At 50.4% G+C, this 13,285-nt stretch overlaps 1 protein-coding gene across 2 annotated transcripts in view; it reads left to right on the top strand.

Moving 5' to 3' along the window:
- Positions 1-13,285, top strand: part of RANBP10 (RAN binding protein 10) — an 82,997-nt gene that overhangs the window by 57,520 nt on the left and 12,192 nt on the right. For both annotated transcript variants that reach the window (XM_054169913.1, XM_054169911.1), the window contains exons 6-7: positions 3,319-3,503; positions 10,545-10,657. In XM_054169913.1, the coding sequence (XP_054025888.1) occupies positions 3,319-3,503; positions 10,545-10,657 (298 nt within the window). The remainder of the gene's footprint in view (positions 1-3,318; positions 3,504-10,544; positions 10,658-13,285) is intronic.

Below are 13,285 nucleotides of genomic sequence, written 5' to 3'. Positions count from 1 at the left end.
TGGAGCCTTTCAGGTACTGGAGGACTGCCCTGAGGTCTCCCTGGAGCCGTGTCTTCTCCAGGCTCAACAGCCCCAACTCTCTCAGCCTGTCCCCATAGCAAAGGTTCTCCAGACCTCTGATGATCTTCATGGCCTCCTCTGGATCCTTTCCAGCAGGTCCACATCTCTCTTGTGCTGGACACAGCACTGCAGGTGAGGTCTGAGCAGAGCAGTGCAGAGGGGCAGGATCCCCTCTCTCCAGCTTTGGCCATGCTGCTTTGGATGCAGCCCAGGCTGCCCTTGGCCTTCTGTGCTGCCAGTGCCCATTGCTGGCTCCTGTCCAGCTTCTCCCCCCCCAGCACCCCTAAGTCTTTCTCTGCAGGGCTGCTCTCAGTCTCATCACCCCCAGCCTGGATTGGTATCAAGAGTTACCCTGACCCAGGTGCAGGACCTTGCACTTGGCCTCATGAGGTTCTCCTCGGCCCCCTCTGCAGCCTATACAGGTCCCTACAGGTCCCGTTCCTCAGCTTTACCAACCTCACTGCTCAGTTTGGTATCAGCAGCAGCCCTGCTGAGGGTGCCTCAGTCTCACTGCCTGTGACACTGATGAAGACATTGAGTAGCACAGACCCAGTACAGACCCTTGAGTGGCACCACTTGTCACCCACCTCCTGCTGGCCGTCGAGCTGCTGACTACTACCCTTTGGATGCAACCATCCACCCAGTTCCTTCTCCAGTGCACAGCCACCCACCAGCTCCACATCTCTCCAGCTTACAGAAAAGGATGTTGGGGGGGACTAGAAGTGGATACCCCACAGAGGGAGTTTGCCCTCTTTGTAACCAATTCCAGCCAGTGCTCAAGCCAGGCTCTCAGATTTACTCAAGCCTGTGCCAGGTTTATCCTGCCTGGTGTTTGCTGAAACAGCAGGAAATGTAGGGAAACAGATATGGCTGAGTCCAGGGTGGGGTTGCACAGGGGCAAAAGGAATGAACTACTGGCATCAATGTGGTCCAGGTGCCACTGGGAAGGTGACAGGAGAAGCATCTGCCCAGTCAGTGGGCTCCCAGAGGATGCCTCTCTGCATTTGGCAGGGTGATGGAGATACGAGTAGCTCCCAGCTGCTGCCAAACAGGACATATCCCACGTGGGAAAAAGGAGTTTTAACTAGGAGATGATGTGACAGGAGCAGGGGGTGGGCAGCTTCCCCTCCAAGGGGAACACACTGAAAAATGGCTGAAAAATCGGTGATAAGCTTAGAACCTGGGAGGTTTGACTTCCAGCTTCCAAGTATTTGGGGGGGTCTGATTCCATGCTTTGGAAGTCCTTGGTTTCATTATATTCAAAAGTTAAGTTATTGGAAAAGTCTAAAGTTGGACTGTGGAAAAAATTTGATCCCTCATGAGAGAGAGCTCCTGTTCAGCTGGGATGGAAAGGAAAGAGAGCCTGGCTTTAAACACAGAACTTTCCCCTGGTAGCCACATTCTCCTTACTCACCTCCAAAACCCAGCAGCTTCCTTGGGGTGAGAGCAGGAGAGGAGGAGGTGTGCTGAGTCAGCAATGCTGCAGTCATTCTGATTTCACCTTCCAGCCTGTACTGATAGATTCTTTGTGGTTTTTTTACTTTGATTCTTGAGGTTTGGTTGTTAAGGTAGAGCAGACAAATCAGGACCTTACCCAGCTGAGTTTTGAAAATCTCACAGATGCTGCAGTCTCTCTGGGTGCCCCAGTCAGGATTTCCCTGCCCATTGTCTTTTCACTAACATCTCCATTTTTAATCCCTTTTGGGGAATGGAAGACTTGCAGGTTGATTTTCCCTTTTTCTTTCTTTTCTCCAAGCCCTCATCCTCTCCTTGTATGCTGTGCACTTCAGCCCTCTGACCATCTTAGGTAGAGCCTGTTTGGGAATGTCTTTCCTCTTCTCGGGCTGTGGAGGTGGGGAGCTGAGCATGGTGCTGCAGGTGTGGGCAGGCCAGTGAAAGCAGAGAGAGAATCACTTCTCACCCCCTGCTGGCTCCGTCTTTGCCGGCAACATCAGGGTTCTGCCAAGGGCCACCTCGTCCCTTTAGTAAAAAAGTACAATGCACAACAGCAGTCATTCTCAAGAGGAGATCAGTGGTGTTGCCAACACCTCAGGTCTCTGCAATTGTGAGAAATGAGTTGAGCAGATTCTCCACTTGTTTGTAGGACAGCCCATGCCCCTCCCAACAGAGGAGAGAGCCATCCCAGCTTCCTTTAGGATGCCCAGATAAGCACCAGCTGTAGTTCTTGCTGACTTGACCTAGAGAGAGGTCTCCACCCCCAGCGATCTGATGTCTGACATGGGTTCAACCACAAGCAAGACACCACCACTAGGCACCTCCCAGGCTCTGACTGCCCTGCATGCACCGATGTGCCTTGCCCAGGGCCTGGTTCTGGCTGTGCCAATCCTGGTGAGGAGCCCAGCACTGAGCAGTGTACAAATGGCATGAGAGGGGTTTGCTCCTAAACCTGAGCAGATGTTCTCCAGCAGAGGGTGAGCAGGGTTCATGCTGCAGAGAAGCAACCTGTCAGTGAATGGAATACACTCTAAAGAAATGTGGTCTAGAGTACCTTGTCCAATGCCATTTCTCTTTTCCCCACATTCAAGTGGGCTCAGGAGCTCAGTTCCTATCCATAAGCTTATTCTTAAAATAGCCTGGATTCAAAGAGCTGGATAGACTTTGTCTACCTGTTTTCAATTAGATCAGCTTTGGAAGCTGAACTATGGCTGAATTGCAGAGGTATTTTCGTGGCAGTAGCCTTTTTCTTTTCCCTGTGTTTTGGCACTGGGTCAAAGCCCTGATTTGGAGCCGGATGCTTGCCCTTAACATGAAATTTGTCTCTCAGTAGTGGAGTTTCTTGTGTGGCTGGCTTACTGTCTTGGGGTCATAAAAGACCTAACCCCAGAGCTCCACTGCTGTCTGTTCCTTTTTCATCAGCCATGTAATACATCCAGCCTCCAGAAGAGAGAGAGCTGAGCTGAAGCAGTGGGGATCTGTTGGTGGAGGTGGTGCCCCTTTGATTCTAGTGGTACTCCTTGAACTGTGGTAGAAATCAGAGAGAACTAAGGCAGGAAGCAGACAGGCTGCAGACGGCAGTCATGGCATTGATCACAGGCTGCTCAGGACTCAGCCTGTTCTGGTTTTAAGCAGTAGCTCCTCATAAATGCACAAGTCCCTGAGATGTAGCTGAGGGGCTGCTGCCTCTTCCTGCTCTAGCTGTCCATGGAACGAGCAGCTTTTTTGTCTGACCAAACCACTTCACTGGAAACAGAAGGAAAAAGCTGGGTTTAATACAGGTTTCTTTTTCTTCCTTCCCAGTCCAATCTCTACCCTACAGTGGGTCTCCAGACTCCAGGAGAGATAGTGGATGCCAACTTTGGGCAGCAGCCCTTCGTGTTCGACATTGAGGACTACATGAGGGAGTGGCGAGCGAAGATCCAGAGCACCATCAAGCGCTTTCCCATAGGGGACAGGCTAGGCGAGTGGCAAGCCATGCTGCAGAAGTAAGTCACTGCTCTGCTGCCCTCCTCTCCAGCTGGAAACTCCTTTTTTCTTTTGAATGCTGATTTGTGTTTTCTTGTGGCCAGAGGTGCTCAGCAGCTGTTACCCTCTGGTGTGCTCTTCAGTAGTCTTTCCTGTGTAGATCGCTGCCATTTCAGGTGTGAAAGATATGGGGGAAGTTTTCAGCCAAAGACTGCCTGAAAGCTTGTAGGAATGGAAGAATGTACTCTTTGAGGTGATGCTCTGGGGGTAGGGGAGTGGAGAAGGCACCAGTTAGTAAGTGAGCTGAATGCAGAAATGAGAGAGCAAGAAATAGCCTGAACTAAAGGCTTCCAAACCCTCCCTAACTGAAAACGCAATGGTGCACTTTGTAATGTGTGAGTGTTGGATGCATGTCCCACTGCCAGAAGGATTGAGCGGAGCTCCATGAGAACAGTAGACAAGAGCTTTCAGAGTTGTTCTTCTGCCTGAAGAAGGACAGAGCTGACAGAAACCTCACAGCTTTGAAACAGGTAGCCGAGGGAGCTGAGCAGCAGCTGTCTGTCCCCTTTGTGCTGCGGGGAGCACAGCTGCAAAGCGTCTCTGTTTCCCAAAACACAAGAATGAAACAAAAGGATCCTTCTGCCTTCCAACCAAGACAGTGGTTTTTTTCACTAAGTACCTGAAGCTGTGGGACTTGCTGCTGAGGTTGTGGTGGTTTAAGTGTAGGTGGATTTAAAAAGCTATTTAAATAGTCACAGTAGTCCTGGAGGTCAGGTCCTTAGCTCTGTCTTAATCCCTCACTCTGGATGTGGTTTCTGTCAGGGCTGTCTGACTGCAGCTCTGCTTTCACTTCTTATCAATTCTTGCCCTAAATACTTGACACTGGTCACTGTCATCCAGGACACTTAGATGCAGTAATGATCACATCCATGTGATCATTCTGATTTCCTCCTAGTCTGGTATTTAGTTATTTGCAGGTAATTGAGGACAACCAGCAAAGCCTTTGAGAGGCAACTAGCAGAAGCCATTAACAATAATGGTGAAAATGGTGATGACAATACTAGTAACAATAGTAGTAGAATCTTCCAAAAAAATCCTTGAATCCTAGAGTTGTTTAGGTTGGAAAAGACCTTGAAAATCATTGACTCAAATGATAAGCAGGAGGCCTGCCAGTGGGAGAGGGTTCATAGGACCTGTAGAGCATTGCAGCAGAAAATGATACCTTGGGGAAAAGTAGACTTTACCCAATCAATTCTTTACTTGTGTGAAAATCAGAAACCTATCCAGGTCTACCCAAACCTACCCAGCTTGCCTGCCCACAAATAAGGTAGATCAGGGAATCACAGAATGTGAAGGGTTGGACGGGACATCTGGAGATCATCCAGCCCAATCCCCCTGCCAGAGCAGGATCACTCAGGGCAGGTCATACAGGAATCCCAGAGGGATTTGAAAGTCTCCAGAGAAGGGGACTCCCCAGCCTCTCTGGGCAGCCTGCTCCAGGGCTCAGCACCCTCACAGTGACAAAGTTTTCCTTCTGTTCCCATGGCACCTCCTCTGCTCCAGCTTGCCCCCAGTGCCCCTTGTGATGTCCTTGGGCATCCCTGGGCAGAGCCTGGCTCCAGCCCTGCACATCTTTATCCCCAGCAATGAGGGCAGCCCTCAGGCTGCTCTGCTCCCAGCTCCAAGCCGCAGCTCCCTCAGCTGTCCTCAAAGGAGATGTTCTAATGCCTGGAGCAGCTTTGTGGCTCTGGGATGGACTCTCTCAAGCAGTTTCCTGAGGTCCTCTTGAACTGAGGGGCCCAGAACTGGACACAATATTCCAGATGTGGCCTCACCAGGGCAGAGCAGAGTGGGAAGACCGCCTCTCTGACCTACTTATCACAGCCCTTGTAATCCACCCCAGGATGCCCTTGGCCTTCTTGGCACAAGGGCACATTGCTTGCTCATGGGCATCTTTCTGTCACCAGGACTCTTAGGCCTTTTCTCCCAGAGCTGCTCTCCAACAGGTCAGTCCCCTCTACCTGTCCATGGGGCTGGTCTTTCCCAAATGCCAGACTCTACATTTGGCTTTGTTGGATTTCATTCAGTTTCTCTCTGCCCAACTCTACAGCCTGAGAGGTGTCAGCCACTGCTCCCAGTTTGGTGTCATCAGCAAACTGATTGTCATGCTGGGATGCTGCTTCGTGAGGGCCTTGGCAGAGGCTGTGCCTGGAATTGAAGTGTCCATCAAGCACTGGAAGAAATAGGTGAGGGCAAGTGGAGAAAGGCTCTGGGATCAGATATTTACCCATAGTCCTAATGGAACACAACTAGAGGACAGGTGAGTACGTGCCTGTGAAATGAGGGTGGGGTGTATAGTGCCATGTGGAGGGCTTCAGAAGAGAACAAGGTAGTGATGTGCTGAGAGCACTTTGATGTCTGGCTTGGACAAATCCATAGAAGCACTCCTGAAGGGTTGATACCATGGTATGTAGAGAAATAGAACATGGATTTGGAAAGAGGAGCCAGCAGACATATGAATGTGGTTCTTGGAAGTTCAAAAGGCTTTTAAGAAGTTCTCTTGCTGAATTATTTCAAAGACAGCCAAGGAGGGAATGAGTGCAGGAAGGGTTGTCACTGTGAGAAGAGTCTGTAGAGACATTTGGCTGTGGCTGTGGCTGGTGTTGAGAGCCTTCAGAAGTGGCCGGGAAGAAGGGGCCCTGCAGGATGGAGTGAGATCTCTGGGTTGTGAGCAATCACTGCACTGAGATGCAAAAAAAGGAAGTTAGGATTTGTTAGGGGAAAAGCCAAGGACAAAACTAATTGTGACACTGTACACATGTGTGGTGCACCCCAAACATGAGCACCACACCATCTGTTGGTTCTTTCTCTCCAAGAGTATGTAGCAAATGCGAGAAAAGTGTGGAAAACCCCAAGGCAGGATGTGCCAAAGTGTGAGGAGGGTGTAAGACAGGGAACAAATCCACAGACCCACAGCATTGAGGGTGTGATTGTGAGGGGTGAGGCAGGAGAGCAAACCAAATATCTTGAATAGTCTTAAGGAGGTGATGGAGGAACAACTGTACTGCAAGAACTGAAGGGCATCAAGTGACCTTCTTTAACAAGGTCCCACTGAGTGGGTGAGGGACAGGCTGTGGGTGTTGCTTACCTGGACTTCACTAAAGCCTTGGACACCAGGACCCACAGCATCCTCCTGGAGAACCTGGCTGCCCAGGGCTTGCAGGGGTGGACCCCTCCCTGGGTTAAGAATTGGCTGAGGGCTGGGCACAGAGAGTTGTGGCAATGGAGTGAAATCCATCTGGGAGCTGGTCACCAGTGTTGTCTCCAGGGCTCAGTGCTGGGCACAGTTCTCTTCAATGTCTTCGTCAGTGATCCGAGTAAGGGGGCTGAGGGCAGCCTCAGGAAGTTTGTAGACAACACCAAGCTTCTCTTTTCTGCCTATTTCCAGACTCCCTCCAAAAATGTCACCAAATTAGAGAACCATGACTCACCTCCCCAGGTGCTGTTGATTCTCCTGCTGTGGGACCAGTTCATCCCTGTGTTTGTTCCTTAGAATTACAGAATGCTTTAGGGTGGAAGAGACCTGTAAGAGTCCAACCCTTAACCCAGCAGTGCCAGGGCACCACTAACCCATGGCTGTCAGCACCACATCTACACAACTTTGGATGGAGACTCCACCACTGCCCTGGGCAGCCTGGGCCAGGCCTTGAAAACCCTTTTGGGTGAGAAATTGTTCCTGATGTCCAATCTAAACCTCTCCTAGTGCAGCCTGAGGCTGTTGCCTCTTGTCCTCCCACTTGATTCTTGGCAGAAGGTGCTCCACCTCACTACAGCCTCCTTTCAGACTGTACTTCCGAGACAGAAGTTTTCCTTTATGCTCTCCAGAGTAGTTTCTTCTGATGTGCATTGAGGCAGTAGGAGCCTCTCCACCACCACTGTGACCACCCTAGGTGAGGGCAGCACCCTTAGAAGCAGCAGAGAGGCTGCTTTCAGTTTTCAGCAGGTGTCAACCATGGCTTCCAAGCAGTGAAAGCCATTACTTTGGAGGACCTGGGATTATGAAAGGTGGCTGTTGTCTGTGTGAACATCACACAGGTCACAGGGCAGTAGCCATTGAATCACAGAATTGTTTAGGCTGGACAAGACCTTTAGGATCACAGAGTGCAAAAGTTAACCCAATACTACCAAGTCCACTGCTAACCATGTCCCTCAGCATCACTTTACATTTAAATTGCTCTAGGGATGGTAACTGCCCACCACTTCACTGGGCAACCTGTTCCTCCAGGGCTTGAGAACCCTCTCAGTGAAGAAGATTCTTCTAATATCCAACCTAAATCTTCCGTGGCACAATTTCAGGCTGTCACACCCTGTCACTTGCTACTGGGGAGAAAAGCCCAACCCTCACCTTGCTCCACCCTCCTCTCAGGGAGCTGCAGAGAGCAATGAGGTCTCCCTTCAGCCTCCTCTTTTCCACACTAAACAACCTCAGCTCCCTCAGCCGCTCCTCCCCAGCCCTGTTCTCCAGACCCTTCCTTAGCTTTGTTACCCTTCTCTGGACCTGCTCCAGCCCCTCAGTGTCCTTCTGGGAATGTGGTGGGTTGAAAGGAAAGGCCCAGCTTTCCCTCCCCCACTAAGAAGAAGTAAGGAAAAACCCCACGACTAACCCAGCCGGTGTAGCGAAGGGAATGCTGTATTTACAAAGCAATGTCCAGCAGGGAAATGATGTACACAAATATACAGAATTTTACAATATATACAGAAATATACAGCAAAGAAACACAATCAGAAACCAGACCCCCAACAGAGGGGGCTTCCCCCTGTGCCCCCTTCACCGCCCTACCTCCCTTCTTCCCCAAAGAGGGTAGAGAAGAGAAAAAAGGGAGTTAGCAAGGCAGACAGAGGTCTAGATACAGGGGGTTAGTATCTCTTATCTGTTATTTGGCCAGAAGCCCAGAAGCAATCCAGCTAGAAGGGAGAGCGAAGGAAGGAAACTAAAACGAAAGTTCCAGCTGCTCTGGGTCTTACAATCTCACCTCCCCCAATAATTCACCAATGAAATTCATTTAGAATACAGAATATTTATAAACGTTTAGCCACAGTGCCCCTTCCTTAAAGGCACAGCCTCAAACGGTCACAGGGAAGGAGCCCAAAACTGAACCCAGGATTTGAGCTGTGGCCTCACCAGTGCCCATTCCAGGGGGACAATCCCTGCCCTACTGCTGCTGGCCACACCATTGCTGATCCAGGCCAGGCTTCTGATGGCCTTCTTGTCCACCTGGGCACACCCTGGGTCATCTTTGGCCACACTTCAGGGGAGACAGGGAACTGCTGGAGAGAGTCCAGTGGAGGCTTTGAGGATGATGAAGGGCCTGGAACATCTCTGCTGTGGAGAAAGGCTGAGAGCCCTGGGGGTGTTTGGCATGGAGAGGAGAAGGCTGAGAGGGAACATGATCAATGTCTGTAAGTATCTGAGGGGTGGGTGCCAGGATGAAGGTGCCAGGCTCTTTGGGGTGGTGCCCAGTGGCAGGAAGAGGAGCAGCAGGTACAAGCTGGAACCCAAGAGGTTCCACCTCAACATGAGGAGAAACTTCCTTGCTGTGAGGTTGGGGAGCACTGGATCAGGCTGCCCAGAGAGGTTGTGGAGTTTCCTTCTCTGGAGACTTCCAAGACCAACCTGGACACATTCCTGGGTGACCTGCCCTAGGAGATCCTGCTTTGACAGGGGGATTGGACTTGATCTCCAAAGGACCTTTTCAACCCCTAACATTCTGTGATTCCTGAGGTACCATGGGCAGAAATGGCATAGGGAGCAGCTCAGGTTTTGTGCAGCTTTGTGGAGCATTTAAGTCTTTTCAGCCTCTGACTGGCTGCTGGATCACACTGAAGCAGGACCTGGCTTTTCCCCTCTGTTCCTGCCAGTCTTGGAGCTTGGCTGAGCCAGGGTGACCTGGCTGCCCTGCTTGGCAATGAGAGGGCTGCCCTTCCTTGTGCCTGTGTGTGCTATGCCTAGGGCAGATGGCTTGTTCTGCACCAGGAGTGGCCAGAAGCACCTTTTCACAACAAGTTTTAAGTGTTACACAGCAGCTTACAAAGTGACACCTCAGAGTGGTTGGTGACTCATGAAATGCTTCTCTCTGCCACTGGAAGCAGCCAAGCTGAGGTGTGTTCTGAGCTGTGGCTTGGTGGAGTCCATACCAGCCTTAGCACAAGAACCTTATTTTGAGATTCATCAGCAGAAGCTTTGAAAGCCTGTGCTGGCTTTGGGGGTTGTGGTAAAATCCACTGAGCACTGACATTTACCCTCCATGCCCTGGCAAGGCACAAGAGCTTTAGGAATGGGCGACTGAGAACAAAGGCTTTGTTTTCTGACAGTGATTCTACCTTCCCCCCGACTTTCTGAGAATACAACTTTAGAATGTGTGAATGTTTGTAAAATGAGTGCTGGTGGTCTGCTCCCTTCAAAGCAGCAGGTCAGAGTGCTGTGAACAGTTCAAAGTCATAAGGAGATTCAGCTACCAAAAGTATGACTGCTGGCAAAATGGATGGTGGAAGAATGTCAGGACTGGAACCCTGTTTTTTGTGTGATCTGCTTGAAGGCCATGAGCCTCTCTGAGGTTCAGATTTTATGGCTGTGTAGGGTTTCATTGGCTGGAGCAGTAGTGAGCTCCTCCAACATCCCTCCTGGACAGCAGCCATTAAATAAATAAATGCATGCCCTGTCTGCACTGGGAGTCTGAATTTTCCTTTTCCTTGCCCCACCATGGAGTGAATTCAGAACCTCCCTCCTGTTTGCTGAGGACCAGGTGCCTGTCTTAGAGATTTACACTGAACCCAGAAGGAGGAGCCTGGTTATAAATGATGGAATCATTTGGGTTGGAAAGGACCTCTAAGATCATCAAGTCCAACCATCAACCTAAGACTACCTTGGCCACTAAACCATGGCCCTAAGTGCTGACCGTATGATTTGGTCACTGAAATGGCAATTCCTGCTTCCTGTTCTCCAGTGAGATTCCCCTGTTCACCAATACCTCTTCATCTGTCAGTGTTTTCTTCTTTTCTAGTATGGTTTCATCATACTTGGTCCATCATGGGTACTGCTCAACAGCAACTGCCTTTGCCAGAGTCACAGACACCACAATCCAGGAAGAACAGACCTCAATAAAGAACAGACAAAGTAAGTGCCTTGGGTGGCCACTGCACCCCAGTGCGCTACCTTCAGGACTCTGCAGAGGTGCTGTGCAAGTAGAGAAGTTATTCCACCACAGCACAAAGCTGTCCACATCACACTCCTGTCTTGGTGCTGATGCCTGTGGGTCCGCAAAGCCTGGGGACTGCTGCTGGGAGAGCTTTTCCCATCATCACTGTGTCCTCTCCACCCTTTGCTGTCCTACCCTATTCTTTCCTTACCTGTCTGCTTTGAAAAGTGACCTGCATGCCTGGCAGTGGTGCCTGTGCTACCTTTTCTGCTCAGTTTGGTTAATTTTCCTCAGACTTGGTGAAAATTAATTATTGAATCCTGGAAGAGATGAGGTGACCGAGGGGGGATGGTTTGACCTGAAAGAGGGAGATTAAGAGTGGAGAGAAGGAGAAATGTTTGATGCTGAGGGTGGGGAGAGTCTGGCCCAGGCTGCCCAGAGAGGTGGGAGCTGCCCCAGGGCTGGCACCACTGCAGGTCAGGTTGGTTGTGGCTGTGAGCAATGTGCTCTGGCTGCAGATACTGTGATACTGTGAGCAGAGGGGAAGAAGAACCTCCCTAGCCCTGCTGGCCACACTTCTCTTGCTGCACCCCGGGACGCCATTGACTCTCTTGGCCGCAAGGGCACATTGCTGTCCTGTGCAGAACTTGCTGTCCACCAGCACTCCAAGGTCTTTCTCTGTGGACCTGCTTCTTAATCCTTTTTACAGCAGCTGCTGTTACCTTTACTGGCCTTCCCTAGAGACAGAAGAGGTCTGTCTTTACCTCCCTGCTTACTTCTAGTCTGTGATGTCCCTGCTGGCTGAAGGGGTTGGATTGAGTGGCCTTACAAGGTCGTTTCCAATCCAAACCAGCCTCTGAGTTGATGACCTCGCCTGAACTGAGGTCAGTGTGTATCAAAATCCCTTCAGATTTAAGTTCCTCAGTGCAGTCCATTGCAGCAGGGACAGTCCCATCAGTCCTGGTCACAGACACATCCATGGATTTTTTACAACAGCTCCCAGACTTACAAACCATTCCAGTGCATTTGCACACTTCCTCTTCAGGTAGCTGCTTTTGCACACTGAGGGTTCTGCAACTCCCCAGCCAGAGTCTTCAGTTCATGCTAGGTGAAGGATTTGTGTCCTATGTCTGTTCTGCTGCTGCTGTTTCCCCCACAGGGTCTGCCCTCTTGTGATCGTTTGAGGCTGTGCCTTTAAGACAAACAGTGCTGGGACACTCTGGCTAAATGTTTTCGGTGCTAGAACAAAAACATTCTGATATTCTAAATTAATTTCATTGGTGGATGGATAAAATGCAACTTTAAATTGTAAAGCAGTTGGAATTTTTTTCTCTCAGTTCAGTTTGGTTTGGGAGTTTGGGGAGTTTGGGTTTCAGCCTGTTCTCCCTGCCTGCTTCTTCACGAACTGCTGGAGTTGGCCTTCAGATAAGCAAACACTAATCCTGCATGGGCTTTTGAAGCTTACTAACAACTCTTTTCCTTGATAACTTGCCTTTCTCTCTCTCTAACCCCTTTTTGGGGAAAAAGGGAGGTAGGGGGGGAGAGAGGGGGTTACAGGGAGGGGATCCCTCCTGGGGGAGGGATTTTTGTTGTGTTATTTCTCTTTGCAGTATATTTCTGTGTATATATTGTAAATACCTGTATATATTGTGTTATATATAACCTGCTTTCCATATATGCTTGTAAATATATAGCTTTGCTCCTCCGACTGGGTTAGCTGTGGTTTCTTACTCTGTGGAGGAGAGAGAGCTAAGCCCTCTCTCAACCTACCACACCTCTCAGTCACTGGACTGTGAGTGCTCTGAGTGCTTTGCACAATGAAGCTTTCAGCTCTCTCCTGCTGTACTTTCAGGGCTTTTTTCAGCTTTTCTGTGCCCAGGCTCAGCGTGCAGAGCCCAGAACATTGGTCTGTTTCTGCCTTCTCCTGGCTGCTGAGTGCAGGCTGCATCCCACTCTGTGCATGTCCCTTCCCTGTGTGAGCTGCTGCCCCTGTGACTGCTGCATCCTAGGAGTATGGTTCCAGTTTGCAGCTTGCTCTCCATACACTCCTGTGCTTAGCCAGCGTTCCAGTTCAGCTGGGGACTCTTAATACCCAAAGTCACTGATGGTTGGTGCTGATGGACTTTGTGCTCTCCAGATCATGCATGATGCCTGACCCCAGCCAGTGTTCTTACTGGTGTGGGTTTCATTGGTAAAGTGCATAAAATCACAGAACTGTTTGGGTTGGAGAAGACCTTTAAGATCATCGACTCCAACCAGCAGCCCAGCACCACCATGGCCACCAAACCATGGCCCCAGGTGCCTTGGCCACATGTTTCTGGAGCACCTCCAGGGATGGGGACTCCCACCACCTCCCTGGGCAGCCTGTGCCAATCCCTTGCCACTCTTTCCTAATCTCCAACCTAAGCCTCCCCTGGCCCAATTTCAGGTCATTTCCTCTCCTTCTATCACCTGCAACTAGGGAGAAGAGACCACCTGGCTCCAGCCTCCTCTCAGGGAGCTGTGGGGAGCAATGAGGTCTCCCCTCAGCCTCCTCTTCTCCACACTAAACACCCTCAGCTCCCTCAGCTGCTTCTCCCCAGTCCTGTTCTCCAGAACCCTCACCA

This window comes from Dryobates pubescens, chromosome 19 (assembly GCF_014839835.1).
Source record: "Dryobates pubescens isolate bDryPub1 chromosome 19, bDryPub1.pri, whole genome shotgun sequence".
Taxonomy (NCBI): Eukaryota; Metazoa; Chordata; class Aves; order Piciformes; family Picidae; genus Dryobates; species Dryobates pubescens.
This window is presented reverse-complemented; position numbering and strand designations above follow the sequence as displayed.